Source organism: Rana temporaria, chromosome 12 (assembly GCF_905171775.1).
Source record: "Rana temporaria chromosome 12, aRanTem1.1, whole genome shotgun sequence".
Lineage (NCBI taxonomy): Eukaryota > Metazoa > Chordata > Amphibia > Anura > Ranidae > Rana > Rana temporaria.
Window position 1 is genome coordinate 94276989 of NC_053500.1, and position 27065 is coordinate 94304053.

General features: G+C 41.4%; 1 protein-coding gene across 2 annotated transcripts in view; it reads left to right on the plus strand.

The window, feature by feature from the left end:
* PCGF2 (polycomb group ring finger 2) overlaps positions 1-3408 on the plus strand; it is a 268388-nt gene extending 264980 nt beyond the window's left edge. For both annotated transcript variants that reach the window (XM_040329734.1, XM_040329733.1), the window contains one exon: positions 2756-3408. In XM_040329734.1, coding sequence (XP_040185668.1) covers positions 2756-3064 — 309 coding nt within the window. In that variant the 3' untranslated portion in view covers positions 3065-3408. The remainder of the gene's footprint in view (positions 1-2755) is intronic.
* Positions 3409-27065: the final 23657 nt, after the last annotated feature.

Genomic DNA, 27065 nt, shown 5'->3' on the forward strand with positions numbered 1-27065 from the left:
GGAGTCCTGGATCCTTTCTTTCAGGGGATATGTTATTGGAGGAAGCTCAGCTCCTGATCAGTGTTTGGGAGCTAAGGGAAATTCGACAATCCCTTAAGCACTTGCCCTCCCATCTTCAGGGTCTCCCAGTCAGTGTATAGTCAGGCAAGTCACACTGCATAGGCTACAGAGTTTAGTTGCATTTAGAAAACTTTTCTAAAAGCAGCTGGACTCCAAATGTAAAGTAATCATGTTATTGATGCATATCCATTAGCAACATTTAGTTGCAGACCGTTTAGCTGAATTTAGGAAAAGAAGGAAAGTGCTGCATCTAGGGTCGACTGCAGCTAAACGCACAATGCGTCTAGCTGCTAATGGCTGCAGTGCGTTTAGCAGCAGAAAATTACACTTCCCCTTTTCTTCCTGAAATGTTGGTATTCCTTCTCATGTTGGTTCTCTTATGCCGCGTACACGCCATCACTTTATGTGATGAAAAAAAAACGTAATTTTTTGTGAAGTAAAAAAACGACGTTTTTGAAACTTCAATTTTCAAAAACGACGTTGCCTACACACCATCGTTTTTCTCACAATGCTCTAGCAAAGCGAGGTTACGTTCACCACTCTTTTCCATTGAAGCTCACTTCATAACTAGCTTCTGGGCATGCGCGGGTTTAAAAACGTTGTTTTAAATGTCGTTTTTTGCTACACACGGTGATTTTTTGTGAAACAAAAAACGACGTTTTGAAAAACGACACAAAAAATTGAAGCATGCTTCAATTTTTTTTTGTCGTTTTTCACAAGACATAAAACAACGTTTTCCCCCACACACGGTCATTGAAATTGACGTTTTTAAAAACCTCGTTTTTTTCATCACATAAAGTGATGGTGTGTACGCGGCATTACATCCTCATGTTGGTATTTATTCTTTTCAGATGTGGTCCAACAATAATTGGTAAGCTGTCAAAGGTGGACACTGCCTTTTTGGTAAAGTTATAAAACTTATGTGGATAGGTTCTGAATTCCTCATAGATCCGGACAAAATATCCCAGAGTTAAATGCTAGGATGTTAGGGGATGTACCCATCTTCATTTCATTTGCATCTCTCTATACCTCAGGACTGATTCACACCAGAACATAGTGTGGGAAAGGTGCGTTCCGTGCGTGGTTCTTGCACTGCAGGGGACCGCACTGCCCCTTAGATCTACATGCAGGTGCATCCTTTCTCTGTCCTTACTCATAATGTAGCCTTACTTTTGCCATTACTTCAGCTTGTAGGTTTCGTGGGGGCCTTATGTTGTAAGGAGCTGTTCCTTGTGCTACACAAGGATGTAGATCTTCTGAGGTCTCAGACCACCTCTTTGCACATGGTGATCTTTTCCTTCCATCATAAGCAGGATGTTTAAGCATCCTAAGGAGATTGCTTTCCACTGTTTGGATGTAGTTTGAGCTGGACTAGTCTACCTTGGCTCCAGCCTATATTGGTGAGTCTGACACTGTCCTGTATGAGAGCTCTCGTCTGTAAGGTGGTCTTCTGTTCACGTTTCCTAAATTCTACTAGATAGATGTCCAGGCATCAGCAGATACCAGCTTCATGTGGGAAAGACCTTTGTTTTTGTTTTTTCACCCCTTAGCCATTGTTGCAGTGCCCACCCCTCATTATGTTGCTTTTGGTTATTTAACTGATCTAAGAATTGGCCAAGCCTGTGTTCTGTCATGTACGATAAAGGAAATAGGATCTTATACTTACCTGTAAAATCCTTCTCTTGAAGTGTATCACAGGACTCAGGACCCTCCCTGTCTATGATCACTCTTGTATTGACTGGTACAAAATGAAAGATATGTTGGGAATGGTATGGGGCTAGGCAGGGTTGGGTTTCTTGAGTCCTGTTTGGACGTTACTAAAACAGGATTTTTGACTTGCAGTAAAACCTTGGATTGCTCCGGAAACATGCTTGTAATTCAAAGCACTTGTATATCAAAGCAAATTTTGCCATTAAAAATAATGGAAACTCAGATGATTTGTTCCACAACCACTTACTCACAAATCCTTCAGTTTATAGTCCATATAAAAAGATTATAGCAATGTGATAGGTTGTTTAATCATAAAATGTCCATTTACAAATGGCAGCCTCTACAAGGGGATTAGAAGCAAAATCCAGCAGGAGCTACAGAGTATAAAAGAGAAGAGAGGCACCTCTAAGAGTGTAGCAATATGGTTACATTTAAGAAGGTACAACATTTATCAACTCGCATGGTTTATGGTTAAAACTGACACATCTAAGTATGCAGGCATCTGGGGTAAAGCTGTCCTTCACTGGCTCTCACTGCTATCAATCTGCAATCTTGACCGGAAAGACTACCCTGCGGTAGAGCGATCTGAAGACTTGAAACGCTTGTGGTGCACAGCGTGGAAGGGATGACGTCAATGGCAGTGCAGAGGATAATCTATGTGGACAGCTTTACCTGCATACTTGGATGTGCCTGTTTAAATCATCAACCATGTGAGTTGCTAAATGTTGTACCTTCATCAAATGTAACCATATTGTCACACTTCGCGGCACCTCTCTTCTCTTTTATACTCAGTTGTGACTTGACGCTACTTGTTGAGCAAGTCAAAGTGTATTTCAAAATTTAGCTTGTCTTGCAAAACGCTCTCAAACCAAGGTTTTACTGTACATGTGAAATGATTTTCTTGATCAGGTTAAGTAATTGGGGTGTAGTTAATTTAGTCTATTTTGTGATTGTTCTTTACTCACATCTCCACCTTGCTATTTAGACAGGACCACTGCCTCTCAAGTATCGTGTGCAGCCGACCTGCAAAAGATTACGATTTAGCCGCCCAAGAAGCCTGCAGGAGCCCAACCGAGCAACAAACTCAGAAGGGGATTCAGCCAGTGACAAGGCTAACAGCCCAGCACCAGTTCCCTCCACTTCCTCATCTCTACCCAGCCCTTCAACTCCCTGCCAGGGTTCTCCAAGCTCCAACACTGAACTCCCTCCTGCCCCTTCCCTCCACAATGGGCACTCAACCAGCAAGGGCCGAAAAGTTTCTCTCAATGGAGCATCGGGGCCGCCCTTCACTTGAATGGTCTACCCAGCCAGAGCTTTTTATACATATGTACATAGAAAGAAGGACTTTTTTATTTTCTATGGATAATACAAGAGTAATTTAATCCCTGCTTACATCCAAAATCTTTTTGTAATATTTTGTATTATAATTTATAAGAGGGAATGGAGAAAATTCACTTTCTTGTTGGAATGATGCTCCTCCAATACCCTATGGCTAGCTTGGTTTAAAACTCCCATCTGGTTACCACATACAGTCATGTGAAAAGGCAAGTACATCCCATGGAAAATGTTGACTTTTTCAACAGGCAAGCATTGGGTCTGCATTCAGTGTCTAAAAATAAAGGTGACGCATACAAATGACATGGTGTCTTTTATTCTCATAATCAAAATCAGGGGTGGGTAACTGTGGCCTCCTACTGTTGCAGAGCTACAAGTCCCATCATGCCTCTGCATCTAGGAGTCATGCTTGCAAATGTCAGTCTTGCAGGACATATAGTTCCACAACAGGGCAGATGTTGCCCACCTCTGATTTTAAATGTAAAAAAATGCAGGATTATTTTGTGGAAAAAGTAACTACACCTCTACATTTTGGAATAAGGTTTTCCAGATTAGATGCTAATTATTTAAACCACCTTAGGGAGTGTGCAGGTGCAACCTATCTTATTTAAATCTTTCACTAGTGTGTGTGTGTGTGTGTATATGTATATATGTGTGTGTGTGTGTATATATATATGTATATATATATGTATATATATATATATATATATATATATATATATATATATATATATATATATAAAAATTCTTAGAACCGAGACCTTGGAGAATTTATTCTTGGTAGTTGCAATTTCTTGGCACACAATATTATCGCGACTGTTTATCAAACCCGTATTTTGATAAACAGTCGCGAAAATATACAAATTTTAGTGCACACAAACACAATATATTACCCATTTTGTGTGTCAAAAAATCAAAGTTAAGATTGTGTTGAGTAAATAGATACAAATATGTCAAGCCACGTGAAACGGCAAAAAACTAAGGTAGCCAAAATTATCCATAGGAAATGCTTTTTTTTTTTTAACCACTTCAGCCCGGGAAGAACACTTTTTGCGATTCGGCACTGCGTCGCTTTAACTGACAATTGCGTGGTCGTGCGACGTGGCTCCCAAACAAAATTTACGTCCTTTTTTTTTTACCACAAATAGAGCTTTCTTCTGGTGGTATTTGATCACCTCTGCGGTTTTTACTTTTTGTGCTATAAACAAAAATAGAGCGACAATTTTGAAAAAAAAATGCTATATGTTTTTGCTATAATAAATATCCGCAAAAAAGTTTTTCCTCAGTTTAGGCCGATGCGTATTCTTCTACATATTTTTTGTAAAAAAAAATCGCAATAGGCATATATTGATTGGTTTGCGCAAAAGTTATAGTGTCTACAAAATGGGTGATAGTTTTATTGCATTACAAATTTTTTCCAAATAGTCTTTCAGGACAGCACCTAAGAGATCATGGCTCCTCCCTCCACAGGAAACACCTCCTCCATCCAAACTTTAAAAGGAGGCCTTCCCATCGCATTCCTCAGTTTTTTGTGTTTCCTCCAGCTGGAGGAAAACCTCCGGTGAGGGCCATGATCTTTCAGGTGTTGCCTGAGAGACGAGGGTTCTCACTTTTACTTATTTATTTTTTCTATGGAGCTGACCCTCCCACTTGCCTCGCTGTGTTTGGTCCCATGGGCTCCTTCTCCCCCTTCCGTGCTCGGGGAGAGCCTGTACGTCCGGTCGGGCAGTCCGTTTTTTTGGCACGGAGCAGGTCCGGTATCCATTGCAGGCTCCGGCATCCGAGGAGGGCCTCGGACGCGCCTGCATGCAGGAAGTGGCTGCGCTTCCGGGTCGGCGCAAGACGTCATTTCCGACGCATGCGCAGGGGGGGAAGGCAGGGTCACATGGTGCCTTCGGATGGGTATTTCCGGGTCAGCGCAGCAGCGTTTTTGAATCCGGAACCGTGTCCCATCTATTGCACGCGGCCGCAATGCACTCTGCAATGGAGGAGGATGCGGAAAAGGGGGCAAGCCAAGGCACCAGCAAGGCCAAGGTAAGGTGAGGTCCTTCTTATTACCCGGTGCCTGTATCTCCAACGGGGGGGTTACCTCACCCATCTCCCCCTCTCCCCTACCCCCCACCTCCCTGGCTGGTCACTCATCGAAAATGTTTGTTGCCTAGCAATAGGGGTCGGTACTTGGTGGTGGTGAATTGCTTGCAGGGCACAGGGAGCGTGTTGTTTTTCCTAAGTGCACCTGGGTGTCAGTGATTTTGTTCACCAGAATTTGGTATTCGCGTGCATCCCTGATTTTTGTCTACTGTACAGGGGAAAGGCTCTGCTCAAACAGTGAAGAGGAGGTGTCCTGTCTGTAAAGAAAAGCTGAGCGAAACTTGGAAAAAATCCCTTTGTGCGGATTGCACAAGCAATGTCCTAAAAGAAACTCCGTCCTTGTGTGGGGAGTTAATGTCCACTATTAAGGAGGAATTCCGTACCACTTTTCAGGCTTTCAGGTCTAACTTAAGAGATCAGCCTGTGGAAGAACCTGGAGTTTCACAATTCTCTTCAGTAAGCAAGACTCAGGTTTCGGTCACCCCAGTCTCTCAAGAAACTTTGCAGGAAGTCTCGGGGGACTCGGACTCCGAAGAGGATAATGAAGCAGAGTCAGCTTCAAAGTATAAATTGTCTTTGGAGAAGGTTGCAGAGCTTTTGAAAGTTATCCATGCAAATCTGGGGATAGAGGAAGAGAAAAAAGAACTTTCCCTACATGACCGTATGTATGCAGGTTTAGGGGATACCAAAGGCCGGGTGTTTCCAGTGCATTCATTAAAGGGTCACTAAAGGAAATTTTTTTTTTTTGCTGAAATGACTGTTTACAGGGTATAGAGACATTAAAGTTAACTGATTCCTTTTAAAAATGATTAAAAATTTAATTTAATCTATCATATAATGTGCCTCTAGTTTCACTTTCAGTTTTAAAGGTACATACATGAAGTTCCGGGTGAGAGGTGAGTCGGGAAGACTCACAGAACAAAAACAAACAAATCCAGGGCAGTGTTTTGTTTTTAAAATGAATCTGATTGGTTCTAAGGAGTTTTAGACACACAGTAATGACAGCTTAGACCACCGTGAAAATCTCCCAGTACCATGGTTATAAGGAAACAGGCAACCAGGAAGTGTGGAGATCACAGCAGAATTACAGCTACTTCAAAGCAAAAACGAACAATGAGGACATGAAACCAGTACTGCAGTAAGGTAAAGGAAGCTATTTAGCTAAAAAAAAAATTCCTTTAGTGACCCTTTAATCACGGAGATGATTAAAAGAATGGTTGGATCCTGAGAAGAAGCCATTTTTTTCCGGGGCGCATAAGAGGAGGTTCCCTTTTGAGGAAAACCCACAGGCCATCTGGAATAAGGTCCCTAAATTGGACGCAGCTTTCTCACAGGTTTCAAAATCTACCGATTTGGCCTTTGAAGATATGGGCATGTTAAAGGAGTCCATGGACAAAAGAATGGATCTGCTTTTAAAGAAGACCTGGAAATCCGTGATGAACAATCTTAAACCAGCTATGGCAACGACTTGTGTTACCAGAAACCTGGAACATTGGATAGGCCAGTTAAAATCGCTTATCACAGCAGACTCCCCAAAGCAGGAGATTTTAGACTCCTTTAATACTCTTTCAGCAGCTGTGTCGTATATCGCAGACACTTCTGCGAAATCAATCCGTATGTCAGCGAGGTCAGCAACTCTGACAATTCTGTCAGGAGGGCCAAATAAACAGGCGCCTATCCGCAAACGTTTTTTTCGTCTGCAAAGGCAGCAGAAGCAAAAGACTCAAAACATTCAGGATTGCTTCATGGCAACCATAGATCTGCGAGATGCCTACCTGCATGTCCCCATTGCAGCCAGCTTCCAAAAATATTTGAGACTGGCTCTAAGAGAAAGAAAGAAATTGGTACACTTGCAATTCAGAGCTCTTTCCTTTGGCCTATCGTCATCCCCAAGGGTGTTTACAAAGGTGATTGCAGAGGCTCTGGCACCACTACGTCTGGAGGGGATCTCCGTGGTCCCTTACCTAGACGACCTTCTGTTTTTTGCCCAGACCAGAGAGGGTCTTCAGAGAGATCTGGTCAGGGCCCGGTCTCACTTGGAGTCCTTGGGGTGGATTCTAAATCTCCAAAAATCAAACCTGGTCCCCTCACAACAGGTTCTTTTTCTGGGTTTTCGGATAGACTCCAGGGAGAAAAAAACTTTTCTCCCAGAGGAAAAACAAAGGAATGTGAGGGAAGCGGTATCAATTTTGCAGTGCAGTCATCTAGTTTCCATCAGGAAGATTATGTCAGTACTGGGAACCCTGACCTCTTCTATACCAGCAGTACAGTGGGCCAGGTTCCACTTCAGACCTCTACAGGATTTCTTGCTAAAGGTCTGGGATCGCGATCAAGAGTCTCTAGACGTTCTGGTAAAAATCCCCACCAAAGTCAAGAGGAGTCTCTGGTGGTGGAAAAGTCAGGAAAGACTGTCGGTGGGTCTGATGTGGTCCTTTCCAACCCAGGAAAGGATTACGACCGATGCCAGCTCCTGGGGATGGGGGGCCCACATGAACGGTCACTGGACTCAGGGGTCTTGGTCCGCAGGGGAGGCACGGAGGTCCTCAAACTGGAGAGAGCTGAAGGCGGTAGAGATGGCCTTACTAGTCTTCTCAACAGTAGTACAGGGACAACATATTCAGATCCTGTCGGACAATGCCACGACAGTGGCTTACATAAACCGACAAGGGGCACCAGAAGCAGGGGGCTCCAGGGCTTAGCCAAAAATATTCTGAGATGGGCAGTCCCATACTCTATCCTTATCGGCGGTCCATCTAAAAGGGACTCTGAACGGCATAGCAGACTTCCTCAGCAGGAACTTGGTCTTAGAAGCAGAATGGCAGCTAAACCCAGAGGTGATCAACCTGATAGTAAAAAAGTGGGGTCATCCAGCCATAGATCTGTTAGATCTCCCGTTTTTTACTCTCTAGACAGAAGCAGGTCAGCTCTGGGGATGGACACTCTAGCACACAGCTGGAGTTTTCACCTCGGTTACGCTTTTCCCCCGTTCCAGCTCATCCCTCAAGTGCTAGCAAAGATCCAGAAGGAAGATGCAGCGGTGATCCTTGTCACCCCCTTTTGGCCCAAAAGGCCTTGGTTTCCGGCCCTTCTGTAGATGCAGGTCAAACCTTACTGGCACCTACCACTGAGAGAGGATTTGCTTCTGCAGGGTCCTTTGTTTCATCAGGACCTAAAAAAGCTAAATCTCACGGCCTGGTTTCTGAGGAGCAGCTCCTCAGGAGGAAAGGTTTCTCACCCAGATTAGTAGCGACCCTCTTATGCAGCAGGAAACGGGTTACTAGGTCAATTTATTCCAAAGTCTGGAAGGTTTTTAATACCTGGTGCACGGCATCTGGTAGGTCTTTAAAACAAATTTCTTCTGTCCTAGAATTTCTACAGGAAGAGGCCGACAAAGGGCTAGCGGTCAGTACCCTCAAGGTCCAGGTAGCCGCTCTTGGGAAAAAGCAGTTTCCTCGGAACCTTTAGTGAAAAGGTTCTTTAAGGCCCTTACTAGATATAGACCAGTAGTGGTGAAAGATTGTCCGTCATGGGATTTTCTAGTGGTGTTACAGGCCCTGACCAGGGAACCTTTTGAACCTTTAGTCTCCCTAAAATTATTAACTTTAAAGACAGTTTTTTTAGTGGCTGTTACAACAGCTCGAAGGATCAGCGAGCTACAAGCCTTATCTATCAGGGAGCCTTTTTGTTTAATCTTTTCAGATAGAATTGTTTTGAAACCAGACACAATTTTTTTGCCGAAGGTTGCTTCGATCAGGAATCGGTCTCAGGAAATAGTTCTTCCTACATTTTGCTCTAATCCGAAAGGAAAAAAGGAAGATGAATTCCATTCCCTTCCCTGGATGTTAGAAGAGCAGTTTTGTGTTACCTGGAAGCTACAAAAGTTTATAGACGTTCAGACGCTTTGTTTATTTTATTTTCTGGTAATAAAAAAGGAAAGCAAGCCTCAAAAGGAACCATTGCCAGATGGCTCAGAATGGCTATCGCAAATGCATATTCAGTCTCAGGACAGGAGTGTCCAAAAAATTTACATGCTCACTCTACTAGAGCAGCAGCGGTAAGTTGGGCAGAAAAAGCTGGTGCCACCCCCGAACAGATCTGCAGAGCAGCTACCTGGTCAAACTTGTCTACCTGCCCGTCATTATAGACTAGATTTAATGACGGCGGAGGATCAGGCGTTCGGGAGGAAGGTCTTACAGTCTGTGGTCCCGCCCTAAGGGGGTAAGTCTCGACTGTCCTCTCAGGTGCTGTCCTGAAAGACGATTTGGAAAATTGCAAGTTAGACTTACCGGTAACTTGTTTTCCAATAGGCTTTCAGGACAGCAGTAACCCGCCCTTGGTTTTCATATATGATGATACTGCTGTAATACTATGTAATAACTGTCACTTATGGGGCTGGAGGTCTCTACAAACAACTGAAGAATGTGATGGGATGGCCTCCTTTTAAAGTTTGGATGGAGGAGGTGTTTCCTGTGGAGGGAGGAGCCATGATCTCTCAGGTGCTGTCCTCTCAGGTGCTGTCCTGAAAGCCTATTGGAAAACAAGTTACCGTATTTTCCGGCGTATAAGACGACTTTCTAACCCCTTAAAATCTTCTTGAAAGTCGGGGGTCGTCTTATACGCCGGTAACCTAACCTTACCTTAACCTAAAGACATGCAGAATCGCGGCTGTATGTTTTTTCAAAAGCTACGCCTCCTACATCTTCTGTTCCGTGATAGGCGGAACACTCAGCTTCCCAGGAGGCACTGTGTTCAGTCCGCCTATCACGGAGGCCCTCTCGTCCTGTGTTTAGTTTCTGCCTATCACAGAGGCCCTCTCGTCCTCGGACGAGAGGGCCTCCGTGATAGGCGAACACTAAACACAGTGCCTCCTGGGAAGCTGACTGTTCCGCCTATCACGGAACAGAAGACGTAGGAGGCGCGGCTTTTGAAAAAACGTACAGTACGGCCGCGATTCTGCATGTCTTAGGATAAGGTAAGAGCACAGCGAGGGGGGACACGGAGCGGAGCGCGGACGGGGAGAACAGCACAATGGAGGGGTAATGTAATGGGGCACAGTCTGGCATGTAATGGGGCACAGTCTGGCATGTAATGGGGCACAGTCTGGCATGTAATGGGGCACAGTCTGGCATGTAGTGGCACAGTCTGGCATGTAATGGTGGCACCGTGAGGCGAGGCATGACTAGTAGGAAGGGGGTAGTCTTTATACGGTGAGTATATCCCAAAACCAACATTTTGGCTGGAAAATTAGGGGGTCGACTTATACGCCCAGTCGTCTTATACGCCGGAAAATACGGTACCGGTAAGTCTAACTTGCAATTTTTTTTTTACTAGCAATAATGGTGGCGGTTTGCGTTTTTTTTATTGTGACCGTGACATTGCGACGGGCATATCGAACACTTGACAAATTTTTGAGACTGTTCACATTTATACAGCGATTAGTGCTATAAAACTGCACTGATTACTGTATAAATGTGACTGGCAGGGAAGGGGTTAACACTAGGGGGCACTGAAGGGGTTAAATATGTTCCCTAATGTGTGCTTCTAACTGTAGGGGGAGGGGACTCACAAGGGGAGGAGACTGATGTGTGTTCCTCTGTACTGGGAACACACATTGGTCTCCTCACCTGACGGGACTGTGGATCTAGGGGGTGCAAAATCATATGACGTCCACCCAGGATGGGAGATCCCATCTGTGGACAACCTATGACTGTGGGCAGTAGGGAAGTGGTTAAAAGACTTTCTTGTCATGTTTTGCTATTTCTTTGAAAGTTTTGTAAAATACCCTGCCCAAGCCATACATTTTCTGAAAGCACAGGACCTGTAGAATAAAAAGGATGGTGCTGTGGATTTTGTACATCCCATGATAGTTACATGAATGTTTATCAAAACAATATTTTCTATAAAAATACATCAAGATCATTATTGGCACACAAAATAAAATTCCTACTAAAATAAAAAAAACTGATCACAGCTATTAAATATTCAGCAGAACAAAAAAAATATACAAATAGAATGCTGACCACTTTAATTGACTTGCTTGTGATTGTAATAACTCGCTTGTGATTGTTAGTGTCCCCATAGCAGAACAACAACCTAGCTGGTATGCGAGGCACCCACTTCTGGGTATTGGACCACCTTGCATACTGGCTAGGTTATCCTGGAAGGAGGACGCTGACAATTCAAACCACAAATGGGTCCCTGTACTGTAGCTCCAAGTTTTAGATCTTATGAGAGTAAGATTCTTTTGACATCTGTTTGTGATTGTGGTGCAACTTCCCAGTTTTAACTGTTAGAAGGATATGTTTTTAAAAAGGTGTCACCTGTTGATAATGCACTAGTACCCTATGTTGTTTTTCCCCCCACTATAAGGCTACTTTCACACTGAGGTGCTTTGCAGGCGCTATAGCGCTAAAAATAGCGACTGCAAAGGGCTCTGAAAGAGCCCGTTCTCTCACTCCAGTGTGAAAGCCCTAGGGCTTTCACACTGGAGCGGTGTGCTGGCAGGATGCTCAAAAAATTCCTGCCAGCCACATCTTTTGAGGCGCTGTAGCAGCGTGTACACACTGCTCCCAAAGCGCCCCTGCCCATTGAAATTAATGGGCAGTGCCGCCAAAGCATCTGCAAAGCGATGCTGTAGCGGCGCTTTGCCGGTGGTTTTAACCCTTTTTTGGCCACTAACGGCCGAATAGTGCTGCAAAAACTACGGTAAAGCGGCGCCTTAACTGCTTACGGCCCAGTGGGAAAGTGGCCTAAAGTAGCTGGAACCTAGTGTAACCACCCAGCCTGCAGAGTGCCCTTTTCACTTCTGAATGTTTTTTTCCAGATCTCCTTTTCTTGATTATTGGATTCTCTATAGGATGATTATTCCTATATAAAGGCTGATAACCGTTATATGTTATTTCATTCACTAGGGATCCTAGTGCTACTTGTAAGTTGATATTTTTTTGTGTAGACTTTATATTAATTTTTTTTCTTTTACCATTTTGTGTAGCTGTATAAACATGCTTATAGATGAGTATGCAAGTAAATTACTGCACTCATTTGAAAAAAACATCTTTTTTTGTTTTACTGCTCTGTACTTAAAGCTGTATTACAGATCTGTGTGCAATGTCCCATCGACAGATCTGAAATGAGATGCATTGTTGTCGATCTGAACTTTTACTTTCAGGTGCAAGAGGCCTTCATTATTTATTTATATATTTTTTATTTTATAAACCTCTTGCCCTAGGTAAATTGTGCATTGGTTTTTTTTTTTTTTTTTTTTGGGGGGGGTTTTCCGTTTTTTTTTATATATACTAAAAAAAGTACTAGTTTATGGCCACTGTAGTGACTGAGCTTATAGAGCTTATAGCAAAAGAGAATTTAGCAGATATAAGTCTTAAGAAATAAAAAAAAAATTTGATCTAAAGGAATTTTGCAGAGAGGATTGGTCAAACATTTCAACAAGTCGATGCCCAAGACTAGCAGGCAGTTATGCAAAATGCATACAATCAGCCATTTTTTCTTAAAGGGGCAATACTAGCCTCTGCTGCCAAGGGTGTACTTACTTTTTCCAGAGCGCACCACTGCATTTATTGATATTGTTGGTAAATAATTGAAAAGGCAAATTGTCCTTGTTTTTAGTCAGGTATATTGTATATGCTTTATTTGTAGGCATTGTTTAAATGAATATCTAATGCTTTGTTCATATCCAATGTTTTGTCCGTTTTGTACTTATTCACATTACTGCATTTGTACTTTGGAATTAAAGAAATGCAGAACAAAAGATGGTTCTAAAATTGAAAAATCCTTGTTATATGTTATTGAGTATTTCTGCAGCATGGTATTTCTGCAGTTGTGTGGACAACTGGAGATCCTGTAATGATTGAGCACTTTTGTACAATATGCAGTCCAAGGTGGTGCTGCTGGTCTGCTGAATGTATGTATTGCCAGTACCCTCCTATGAAAACAAGTCGGGCCTCCACAGAATATAGCACAACAGGGTCCCTCTGTTCTGAAAAGGTTTTGTGTGTTCCGTTCATGGGTGGAATTTGGGGTTGTGGTTGTCTCTTCTGTGATTAATAAAGGCAAACAACCGTGTGTGTGTGTCACTGACTGTATATATTATAATGCCACTAACTGCACTAAACTCTGGATTGCTGACTGTACTGGATTTGTACTTAAAGCAGAATGCCACTCTCTGGCAGCTTATATTATCTGTATGGAAGCAATGCAAAAAGATACTGCATCAGTAAGGCAGTCTTTGTCTTGTATGACCTATTTGTAGGCAGATAGTATCAAATTAACGACCATCTTATTTCTTAATTGTACACAAGCTTTCATTAGGCAAGACCATGAGCTGTATGCTGACACTTTTCAGGTGGGGACACTGGTAATTAAAGCTTTCACAATGGCCCATATAAGCCTTCCCACTCAGCAAATCCCCAGTTTTTTTTTTTTATAGTGTCCTTGAGTAATGGATGACCTCTTTCTACTGAACAGATTTCTGGCTTATAATTCCCATTTTTGCCTGAAAGATTGGGAAGACTATGCACTGTTCTCCATGTGGAGAAGTCCTTTACGCCTAGCTGTTTCTACAACCACTGTGGCTAATTATTGCAGCGTTCATGACTCCTCAAGTAACTGTACCCGGATCCTCCAAGATGGAAGATACTTGGCCAGCCTCTAACATTTCTTCTGACACTAGGCACTGCATCACTCAACTATGGTACATTAGTACAAGGTTCAGGGCTCTGCATCAGCCTTTACCGGGTTAATTCATAGCTGTCAGTCATGAGACACATGACCACTTCACCCCTTCTGCTCTGCTGCAACAAGTTGTGATCCTCTCAAGCTAAGGGCAGACATGAGGCTTAAGGGAAATATGATAAGGGGTCAGGCCATTACAGGCTGTGAACAGAAAACAACAAAGCAGGCGCCACTTAGTAAACTGTTAGACTTTAATGAAAAGATTACATAAAAGCACTCACATGGAGGTGTTGAAAGACAGGCATAAAGATGAAGTCCTGTGAATTGTCTGACCCAGCCAAAGTGTGTGTCTGTCCCTCATATTGCTTCACAGCGCTTGTGCTGTGTAGGAGAAAGACGCTGCTGATCAACAATAAGGTGTGCTGATGGCGGTGCATGGATGTGCAGGCAGAGAAGCTGGAACGCACGCTGGGACACTACGGCATGGGGGGGAGGAATGACATCATCACGGTGGACCTCAGTACTACGACGCGTTTCAGTGCAAAGGCCGTGGTTGGATGTCAAAAACACACAGCGCGCACCTTTTTCAAGCTGGCTGTAGGGGCCAACTACAGCCTGTTTACATATGCCTGTAAGCGATTGCCATCTAGTGGCAAAATAGTATAATGTCCTCCAACATTGAGGAATTATTACTATGGATGGCACGTGTTTTAAAATAAAAAGGTCAATGAAATATGTGCACATTACTAAAGGGCAGAACATTTCCATAGTATACATATATACAAATAAATATTAAAGGTATAAAATATGTTTTAAATAGCAAAAAATTCCGCGCCTAGTTACCTAAATAATAAATCTAAAAAAATAATTAAAAAAGCTGCTCCTCATAGACAATGCTGGATTGTGAACGTTATAGGTGGGAATAGAGGGCGCTCAATACTAAACACAAAACTTAATTGGTGCTAAAGTGTCAAAATCCAAAATCAGCAACCTGATCCGTGATTAGATAATAATTGAATCAACGTATGTGAACAATAAACTGAATTAAAAGATGGTCTAAAAAATAATTAATATATAAAGTCCCAAAATATTGCAGACAGCGCTGCGCATTAATGAAAATGTGATTCAAAGTGATCAAATATAAAGAGTCTTTTAAAAGTCCCAAACGTAAAAAGAAGAAAATTGTCCAGAACTCTTCAATTAAAGTGATCTTCTTAAAAGGGAAGAAAAGGAAGGGTGCCACCACCACATTTATATCTTCAATTCCACCCAAGGTGTAAATATATAGATTGCTCTTACCAGAGCTTGTTGACCACTTTAGTGAAAAAGATGGTCACACAAGCTTATGCAGGATTGTGCCTGCGCACATGAGGATAAGGGAAAACCGATAGTAGATCCAGGAGCTCCAAATGGGATATATGTATAAAAGGAAAACCAGAGGAGATGCCAATAGCGTGATGACGTTTAATTAAAAATACATTAAAAACATGGAAAACAGCCAAATGGCCTCTTACTTAAAAGGGTGCCCACCCGGCACTGAGGCTGCAGACTTGCTACCGCCAATATGCGGTTCGAATTAACGGTTCAAGGGGAGGAAGCTGCCGCCGTCACACCACCATGGAAACCTCGCTGTCAACACTCTAGAGCGGGGGGACGTCACGTGACCAGGACCGCCTCCGACGTATGTTTCGTTGTGAGAACGTCTTCAGGGGGGCGTGCCTGGTCACAGATGCATCTTGGTATTTGTAGTAGGTAAGGGCCGCTAATTGGTCGATTGGGAAATCTAATGCGGATTCAGCCTCGGTGCTAGGACAACACTCACAGGTTATATTCCACAAAAATAGCACAATAGCACAAGGTCTTAACTCAGTAGTCATGGGATTCAATACATACATGTGTATTTAAAAAAATATATACTTAAAAACTTTAAAAAGCAAAGGGGAAAAGGAAAAAACAATAAGTATAGGAATCCGCACCTCTCGCATCCCTCTGGACGTGCAACACCATTAACACTGGATATATCTCACGAAAGATACAATGACATAGGCTAAGGTAATCTCCCTCAAGAGAGATAGATATGGACTTGGTTTATAAATAGAATAAACTACACAAACCATTAAATTATTAAAATAATTAAAAAACGGCACATGAAAAGGGAAAAATAGGGGGAGCACCTCCCCTAGCCTCCTGTAGACGTGCATACCCAAAAACAAGGACTAGATTCTCCCTAAATATATTTGTAAGTTCATTAAGATAGACCAATTTGTTGACAAGGAGTCTAAATCATACATTGTGGACAGAGCCTCACATGGGGAACATAACAATAGCCACACATTCACTATAGACAAATGAAAAATAATAAAAAGGAGGTAATAATTAAAAAAAGGAAATCAACTTGGTGTAAAAAATCAGTCATCAGTTAAGAAACAATTGAGATCTAGCTCAATGTTCAAACCTGTTGGTTGCATCGTACGCAATTTATGGACCCATTTCATTTCATTTTGTGAAACGCTGCGTAACATATGTGTACCTCGCCAGTGTCTATTAATTTTATCAATACCGTAAAAGGTACAAAGGCTAGGGTCACTCCCATGATGGCTAGCAAAGTGCCTAGACACGCTATGATTAGGGAAACTCTTATTTATATTTGCCAAGTGTTCATTAATTCGAATCTTTAACTGACGGGTGGTTCTCCCCACGTACTGTAAAGGGCAGGGACACTCGAGAACATACGTGACATGGTCAGACGCACATGTGATCAGGGGTTTGATTTTGAAAGATTACCCTGTGACATTAGATCTGAACTCAGTTTTTTTCTTCTTGTCTCCAGGTTTCCGCGTTGTCCTACATGCTTTACACCTGGTACAATGATGGAAACCCGATCCATCCAGAAAGGTGACCAATTTCTTGGGTGGATCGGGAACATTAGGAGCAATTTTATTCCTGAGGCCTGGTGCTCTCTTATAGATAAATTTTGGCACTTTAGGAATTGAAGTGATGAGATCTTTGTCCTTCATCAAAATGTGCCAATGGCGTTTGAACACTGCCTCTACTTGACGATACTGCCTGTGAAACCCAGATATAAAGGGTACCTCATTCTTATACTCTTTTTTGGGTTTGGGGACCAACAAAGATTGTCTATCCAGAATGGCAACTTGATCATAGGCATATTTCAGTGTATCCCCTGTATATCCTTTTTCTAGAAATCTAGTGGTTAACAGTTTAGCTTGGATCTCAAAATCTTCCTCAGTATCACAGTTTCTTTTTAACCTCATAAACTGTCCCTTAGGGACTGCCCCTATCCAGGAGGGATGATGGCAACTATGGGTGGGCACGTATCCATTCCGGTCTGTGGATTTGAAGTAAGTAAGTGTTTGGAAATTAGAATTAACCTTCCTAATAGTAAGATCCAAATAATTTACAGAGAGCATACTGGTTTCAGCTGTAAAAGTCAGTCCATACTTATTTTGATTCATTTGTGCTACAAAAGTCATAAGGCATTCTCCCGGTCCCTCCCAGAATAGGATGATGTCATCGATATAACGCTTATAGAATCTTAATGATTCATGTCGATTCAAAAAAATTGTTTCGTGCTCCCACTTATTTAAAACAACATTCGCCACACTGGGTGCATAGCGAGCGCCCATCGCTACACCACCTACTTGGTTGAAAAACTGATTGTTAGCCCAAAAATAATTGTTCTTCATAGCTAGTTCAAGTCCCCTTAACAGGTAATTGATCTGGACTTTTTTTAACTTTGAATCCCTGTTCAAAGCCCACCGAAGGGCAATCAAGGCATCAGAGTGTTTGATATTTGTGTAAAGCGATTCGATGTCCACCGTAACCATAATAGTATATGGGGTGGCTGGCAGATTTTGGAGTGCCAATATCAAATCTTTACTATCTTTTAAGTAGGACCAGGGGTTTAAAAAAACCATCGAGATACTCTCCTAGGCGGGAAAAAAGAGAACCAATCCCACTTACTATGGGTCTACCCGGTGGGTACTCTTTATTTTTGTGGATCTTAGGTAGGGTATATAAGACCGGAACTCTAGGTGTATGTAAGACAAGGTAATCTGCTTCTTTAGGATTTAAAATCCCTCTTTCTAATCCCTCATTCACCCAAAGAATAAGTAGATTTTGAAGTTTGAAGGTGGGATCACACCCAAGAGGTTGATAGGTTTTAAGATCATCTAATTATTTTTGCATTTCTTGATAGTAGTAATCTCTTTTAAGAATTACAAGGCCTCCGCCCTTATCGGCTGGTCTAACCACTATATTTTTATTGCTTTCTATTGTTTTAATTGCTTCTCTAAAATGTTTATTTGAGTTAGATGAAATTACTTCCATGTCACATATCTCATCCTGGACCAACGTTCGAAAAACCTCTATATAATGGTTGGAGCCTCATTGTGGATTGAATGCGGACTGATTCCTTAACCCACTATGTGTACATTTTTCTGGGCTCTTAGGTCTGGGATCATGTGTCTTCCCTGCAAAATGTTTTTTAATGTTCAGTTTCCTGATGTGTTTTTCTATGTCAATGAAAACTTCGAATTTATCAATATCTTTGTTTGGAGCGAACTTTAAACCTTGTTGAAGAACTTCCAATTCATGATTAGAAAATTCTACTTCAGCCAAGTTGAAAATTCCTTCTGTTAATCTAGCCTTTTTCTTTTTCTCTCTCCCTCTTCCTCGTCGTCCTCTTTTTCTGAATGGTCTTTTGGGTAAAGGGGGGATCTGGGGGGAATACGGTAAGTATCCTTCCACCCTCTCCCATCCCCCCCCCTGGTACTGATTGTAATAGGGGGCTGGTCTCCCTCGGAAATTGCCCCTATACCCACCTCGCGGTGGTCTAGGAGGATATTGCGGACGATAAGGTTCGTAATAATAATGGTCTGAACCCCTTTCTTCCAGAGGACCAAATCTATTGTAGACTTCCACTGGCTGGGAATGGGGATGACCATAAACATTCGGTGGAGGGAAGAGGGTTTGGAGTAAGGAGTGGATGGTTTATTTTTAATAGCTGATTTTTTTGGGGTACTAGATATTTGTACCGTTTTTTTCTTTTCCGTACTTTTGGTAGGTGGTAGTGGACGTTCACCATCCAAGCTGGTATCAGGGGACTCGCCCAACCTAATAGTCTCCTGCCACTTGTAAACCTTATTTTCTTCAAAATCTTTAATATCCCTCTGGTATTTCTTTAATTTTTTATTTTTGATTTCACCATCATATTTATATAAATGTGTTTGTAATAATTTGGATTTTTCCATATATTCACTACTGGCATTCAATGGCTACATTTTTTTCTTGAGGTCTGCGATTTTTGATTCCAGAAGCGTATTTTTAGCTTTGCGTCTTCTGACCAGAAGCTGCATAAGCTTCTGTTCGCAAGCATTGAAAAATTGGTACCATTCTTCAATTGACTGTAAACTATCAATCCCATCATTGGGACCGACATCCCATCTAAGGCGCCTGGGGGTGAGGTTTTTGGTTATGTATAATTCAAACGAAGCAATATCCCACCACACTCTAATCTGTTTTTCCATATCAGATTGTAATTCTCTGAAACCTTTTTCTAGGTCCATATTAGGACTCGGTGTTTCTTGAAAAATGTCTTCTAAATTAATATGACGTTCCCTCATGAAATTGAAAACGTCCATGGCTGCGTGAAAATATGATTCAAAATATCAAAAAAAGAAACTTTAAACCTAACAGTGTAAATAGCAAAAAATTCCGCGTCTAGTTACCTAAATAATAAATCTAAAAAAATAATTTAAAAAGCTGCTCCTCATAGACAATGCTGGATTGTGAACGTTATAGGTGGGAATAGAGGGCGCTCAATACTAAACACAAAACTTAATTGGTGCTAAAGTGTCAAAATCCAAAATCAGCAACCTGATCCGTGATTAGATAATAATTGAATCAACGTATGTGAACAATAAGCTTAATTAAAAGATGGTCTAAAAAATTATTAATATATAAAGTCCCAAAATATTGCAGACAGCGCTGCGCATTAATGAAAATGTGATTCAAAGTGATCAAATATAAAGAGTCTTTTAAAAGTCCCAAACGTAAAAAGAAGAAAATTGTCCAGAACTCTTCAATTAAAGTGATCTTCTTAAAAGGGAAGAAAAGGAAGGGTGCCACCACCACATTTATATCTTCAATTCCACCCAAGGTGTAAATATATAGATTGCTCTTACCAGAGCTTGTTGACCACTTTAGTGAAAAAGATGGTCACACAAGCTTATGCAGGATTGTGCCTGCGCACATGAGGATAAGGGAAAACCGATAGTAGATCCAGGAGCTCCAAATGGGATATATGTATAAAAGGAAAACCAGAGGAGATGCCAATAGCGTGATGACGTTTAATTAAAAATACATTAAAAACATGGAAAACAGCCAAATGGCCTCTTACTTAAAAGGGTGCCCACCCGGCACTGAGGCTGCAGACTTGCTACCGCCAATATGCGGTTCGAATTAACGGTTCAAGGGGAGGAAGCTGCCGCCGTCACACCACCATGGAAACCTCGCTGTCAACACTCTAGAGCGGGGGGACGTCACGTGACCAGGACCGCCTCCGACGTATGTTTCGTTGTGAGAACGTCTTCAGGGGGGCGTGCCTGGTCACAGATGCATCTTGGTATTTGTAGTAGGTAAGGGCCGCTAATTGGTCGATTGGGAAATCTAATGCGGATTCAGCCTCGGTGCTAGGACAACACTCACAGGTTATATTCCACAAAAATAGCACAATAGCACAAGGTCTTAACTCAGTAGTCATGGGATTCAATACATACATGTGTATTTAAAAAAATATATACTTAAAAACTTTAAAAAGCAAAGGGGAAAAGGAAAAAACAATAAGTATAGGAATCCGCACCTCTCGCATCCCTCTGGACGTGCAACACCATTAACACTGGATATATCTCACGAAAGATACAATGACATAGGCTAAGGTAATCTCCCTCAAGAGAGATAGATATGGACTTGGTTTATAAATAGAATAAACTACACAAACCATTAAATTATTAAAATAATTAAAAAACGGCACATGAAAAGGGAAAAATAGGGGGAGCACCTCCCCTAGCCTCCTGTAGACGTGCATACCCAAAAACAAGGACTAGATTCTCCCTAAATATATTTGTAAGTTCATTAAGATAGACCAATTTGTTGACAAGGAGTCTAAATCATACATTGTGGACAGAGCCTCACATGGGGAACATAACAATAGCCACACATTCACTATAGACAAATGAAAAATAATAAAAAGGAGGTAATAATTAAAAAAAGGAAATCAACTTGGTGTAAAAAATCAGTCATCAGTTAAGAAACAATTGAGATCTAGCTCAATGTTCAAACCTGTTGGTTGCATCGTACGCAATTTATGGACCCATTTCATTTCATTTTGTGAAACGCTGCGTAACATATGTGTACCTCGCCAGTGTCTATTAATTTTATCAATACCGTAAAAGGTACAAAGGCTAGGGTCACTCCCATGATGGCTAGCAAAGTGCCTAGACACGCTATGATTAGGGAAACTCTTATTTATATTTGCCAAGTGTTCATTAATTCGAATCTTTAACTGACGGGTGGTTCTCCCCACGTACTGTAAAGGGCAGGGACACTCGAGAACATACGTGACATGGTCAGACGCACATGTGATCAGGGGTTTGATTTTGAAAGATTACCCTGTGACATTAGATCTGAACTCAGTTTTTTTCTTCTTGTCTCCAGGTTTCCGCGTTGTCCTACATGCTTTACACCTGGTACAATGATGGAAACCCGATCCATCCAGAAAGGTGACCAATTTCTTGGGTGGATCGGGAACATTAGGAGCAATTTTATTCCTGAGGCCTGGTGCTCTCTTATAGATAAATTTTGGCACTTTAGGAATTGAAGTGATGAGATCTTTGTCCTTCATCAAAATGTGCCAATGGCGTTTGAACACTGCCTCTACTTGACGATACTGCCTGTGAAACCCAGATATAAAGGGTACCTCATTCTTATACTCTTTTTTGGGTTTGGGGACCAACAAAGATTGTCTATCCAGAATGGCAACTTGATCATAGGCATATTTCAGTGTATCCCCTGTATATCCTTTTTCTAGAAATCTAGTGGTTAACAGTTTAGCTTGGATCTCAAAATCTTCCTCAGTATCACAGTTTCTTTTTAACCTCATAAACTGTCCATCATTGTACCAGGTGTAAAGCATGTAGGACAACGCGGAAACCTGGAGACAAGAAGAAAAAAACTGAGTTCAGATCTAATGTCACAGGGGAATCTTTCAAAATCAAACCCCTGATCACATGTGCGTCTGACCATGTCACGTATGTTCTCGAGTGTCCCTGCCCTTTACAGTACGTGGGGAGAACCACCCGTCAGTTAAAGATTCGAATTAATGAACACTTGGCAAATATAAATAAGAGTTTCCCTAATCATAGCGTGTCTAGGCACTTTGCTAGCCATCATGGGAGTGACCCTAGCCTTTGTACCTTTTACGGTATTGATAAAATTAATAGACACTGGCGAGGTACACATATGTTACGCAGCGTTTCACAAAATGAAATGAAATGGGTCCATAAATTGCGTACGATGCAACCAACAGGTTTGAACATTGAGCTAGATCTCAATTGTTTCTTAACTGATGACTGATTTTTTACACCAAGTTGATTTCCTTTTTTTAATTATTACCTCCTTTTTATTATTTTTCATTTGTCTATAGTGAATGTGTGGCTATTGTTATGTTCCCCATGTGAGGCTCTGTCCACAATGTATGATTTAGACTCCTTGTCAACAAATTGGTCTATCTTAATGAACTTACAAATATATTTAGGGAGAATCTAGTCCTTGTTTTTGGGTATGCACGTCTACAGGAGGCTAGGGGAGGTGCTCCCCCTATTTTTCCCTTTTCATGTGCCGTTTTTTAATTATTTTAATAATTTAATGGTTTGTGTAGTTTATTCTATTTATAAACCAATTTTTCACTTTTTGGTATTAAGTCCATATCTATCTCTCTTGAGGGAGATTACCTTAGCCTATGTCATTGTATCTTTCGTGAGATATATCCAGTGTTAATGGTGTTGCACGTCCGGAGGGATGCGAGAGGTGCGGATTCCTATACTTATTGTTTTTTCCTTTTCCCCTTTGCTTTTTAAAGTTTTTAAGTATATATTTTTTTAAATACACATGTATGTATTGAATCCCATGACTACTGAGTTAAGACCTTGTGCTATTGTGCTATTTTTGTGGAATATAACCTGTGAGTGTTGTCCTAGCACCGAGGCTGAATCCGCATTAGATTTCCCAATCGACCAATTAGCGGCCCTTACCTACTACAAATACCAAGATGCATCTGTGACCAGGCACGCCCCCCTGAAGACGTTCTCACAACGAAACGTACGTCGGAGGCGGTCCTGGTCACGTGACGTCCCCCCGCTCTAGAGTGTTGACAGCGAGGTTTCCATGGTGGTGTGATGGCAGCAGCTTCCTCCCCTTGAACCGTTAATTCGAACCACATATTGGCGGTAGCAAGTCTGCAGCCTCAGTGCCGGGTGGGCACCCTTTTAAGTAAGAGGCCATTTGGCTGTTTTCCATGTTTTTAATGTATTTTTAATTAAACGTTATCACGCTATTGGCATCTCCTCTGGTTTTCCTTTTATACATATATCCCATTTGGAGCTCCTGGATCTACTATCGGTTTTCCCTTATCCTCATGTGCACAGGCACAATCCTGCATAAGCTTGTGTGACCATCTTTTTCACTAAAGTGGTCAACAAGCTCTGGTAAGAGCAATCTATATATTTACACCTTGGGTGGAATTGAAGATATAAATGTGGTGGTGGCACCCTTCCTTTTCTTCCCTTTTAAGAAGATCACTTTAATTGAAGAGTTCTGGACAATTTTCTTCTTTTTACGTTTGGGACTTTTAAAAGACTCTTTATATTTGATCACTTTGAATCACATTTTCATTAATGCGCAGCGCTGTCTGCAATATTTTGGGACTTTATATATTAATAATTTTTTAGACCATCTTTTAATTAAGCTTATTGTTCACATACGTTGATTCAATTATTATCTAATCACGGATCAGGTTGCTGATTTTGGATTTTGACACTTTAGCACCAATTAAGTTTTGTGTTTAGTATTGAGCGCCCTCTATTCCCACCTATAACGTTCACAATCCAGCATTGTCTATGAGGAGCAGCTTTTTAAATTATTTTTTTAGATTTATTATTTAGGTAACTAGACGCGGAATTTTTTGCTATTTACACTGTTAGGTTTAAAGTTTCTTTTTTTGATATTTTGAATCATATTTTCACGCAGCCATGGACGTTTTCAATTTCATGAGGGAACGTCATATTAATTTAGAAGACATTTTTCAAGAAACACCGAGTCCTAATATGGACCTAGAAAAAGGTTTCAGAGAATTACAATCTGATATGGAAAAACAGATTAGAGTGTGGTGGGATATTGCTTCGTTTGAATTATACATAACCAAAAACCTCACCCCCAGGCGCCTTAGATGGGATGTCGGTCCCAATGATGGGATTGATAGTTTACAGTCAATTGAAGAATGGTACCAATTTTTCAATGCTTGCGAACAGAAGCTTATGCAGCTTTTGGTCAGAAGACGCAAAGCTAAAAATACGCTTCTGGAATCAAAAATCGCAGACCTCAAGAAAAAAATGGAGCCATTGAATGCCAGTAGTGAATATATGGAAAAATCCAAATTATTACAAACACATTTATATAAATATGATGGTGAAATCAAAAATAAAAAATTAAAGAAATACCAGAGGGATATTAAAGATTTTGAAGAAAATAAGGTTTACAAGTGGCAGGAGACTATTAGGTTGGGCGAGTCCCCTGATACCAGCTTGGATGGTGAACGTCCACTACCACCTACCAAAAGTACGGAAAAGAAAAAAACGGTACAAATATCTAGTACCCCAAAAAAATCAGCTATTAAAAATAAACCATCCACTCCTTACTCCAAACCCTCTTCCCTCCACCGAATGTTTATGGTCATCCCCATTCCCAGCCAGTGGAAGTCTACAATAGATTTGGTCCTCTGGAAGAAAGGGGTTCAGACCATTATTATTACGAACCTTATCGTCCGCAATATCCTCCTAGACCACCGCGAGGTGGGTATAGGGGCAATTTCCGAGGGAGACCAGCCCCCTATTACAATCAGTACCAGGGGGGGGGGATGGGAGAGGGTGGAAGGATACTTACCGTATTCCCCCCAGATCCCCCCCTTTACCCAAAAGACCATTCAGAAAAAGAGGACGACGAGGAAGAGGGAGAGAGAAAAAGAAAAAGGCTAGATTAACAGAAGGAATTTTCAACTTGGCTGAAGTAGAATTTTCTAATCATGAATTGGAAGTTCTTCAACAAGGTTTAAAGTTCGCTCCAAACAAAGATATTGATAAATTCGAAGTTTTCATTGACATAGAAAAACACATCAGGAAACTGAACATTAAAAAACATTTTGCAGGGAAGACACATGATCCCAGACCTAAGAGCCCAGAAAAATGTACACATAGTGGGTTAAGGAATCAGTCCGCATTCAATCCACAATGAGGCTCCAACCATTATATAGAGGTTTTTCGAACGTTGGTCCAGGATGAGATATGTGACATGGAAGTAATTTCATCTAACTCAAATAAACATTTTAGAGAAGCAATTAAAACAATAGAAAGCAATAAAAATATAGTGGTTAGACCAGCCGATAAGGGCGGAGGCCTTGTAATTCTTAAAAGAGATTACTACTATCAAGAAATGCAAAAATAATTAGATGATCTTAAAACCTATCAACCTCTTGGGTGTGATCCCACCTTCAAACTTCAAAATCTACTTATTCTTTGGGTGAATGAGGGATTAGAAAGAGGGATTTTAAATCCTAAAGAAGCAGATTACCTTGTCTTACATACACCTAGAGTTCCGGTCTTATATACCCTACCTAAGATCCACAAAAATAAAGAGTACCCACCGGGTAGACCCATAGTAAGTGGGATTGGTTCTCTTTTTTCCCGCCTAGGAGAGTATCTCGATGGTTTTTTTAAACCCCTGGTCCTACTTAAAAGATAGTAAAGATTTGATATTGGCACTCCAAAATCTGCCAGCCACCCCATATACTATTATGGTTACGGTGGACATCGAATCGCTTTACACAAATATCAAACACTCTGATGCCTTGATTGCCCTTCGGTGGGCTTTGAACAGGGATTCAAAGTTAAAAAAAGTCCAGATCAATTACCTGTTAAGGGGACTTGAACTAGCTATGAAGAACAATTATTTTTGGGCTAACAATCAGTTTTTCAACCAAGTAGGTGGTGTAGCGATGGGCGCTCGCTATGCACCCAGTGTGGCGAATGTTGTTTTAAATAAGTGGGAGCACGAAACAATTTTTTTGAATCGACATGAATCATTAAGATTCTATAAGCGTTATATCGATGACATCATCCTATTCTGGGAGGGACCGGGAGAATGCCTTATGACTTTTGTAGCACAAATGAATCAAAATAAGTATGGACTGACTTTTACAGCTGAAACCAGTATGCTCTCTGTAAATTATTTGGATCTTACTATTAGGAAGGTTAATTCTAATTTCCAAACACTTACTTACTTCAAATCCACAGACCGGAATGGATACGTGCCCACCCATAGTTGCCATCATCCCTCCTGGATAGGGGCAGTCCCTAAGGGACAGTTTATGAGGTTAAAAAGAAACTGTGATACTGAGGAAGATTTTGAGATCCAAGCTAAACTGTTAACCACTAGATTTCTAGAAAAAGGATATACAGGGGATACACTGAAATATGCCTATGATCAAGTTGCCATTCTGGATAGACAATCTTTGTTGGTCCCCAAACCCAAAAAAGAGTATAAGAATGAGGTACCCTTTATATCTGGGTTTCACAGGCAGTATCGTCAAGTAGAGGCAGTGTTCAAACGCCATTGGCACATTTTGATGAAGGACAAAGATCTCATCACTTCAATTCCTAAAGTGCCAAAATTTATCTATAAGAGAGCACCAGGCCTCAGGAATAAAATTGCTCCTAATGTTCCCGATCCACCCAAGAAATTGGTCACCTTTCTGGATGGATCGGGTTTCCATCATTGTACCAGGTGTAAAGCATGTAGGACAACGCGGAAACCTGGAGACAAGAAGAAAA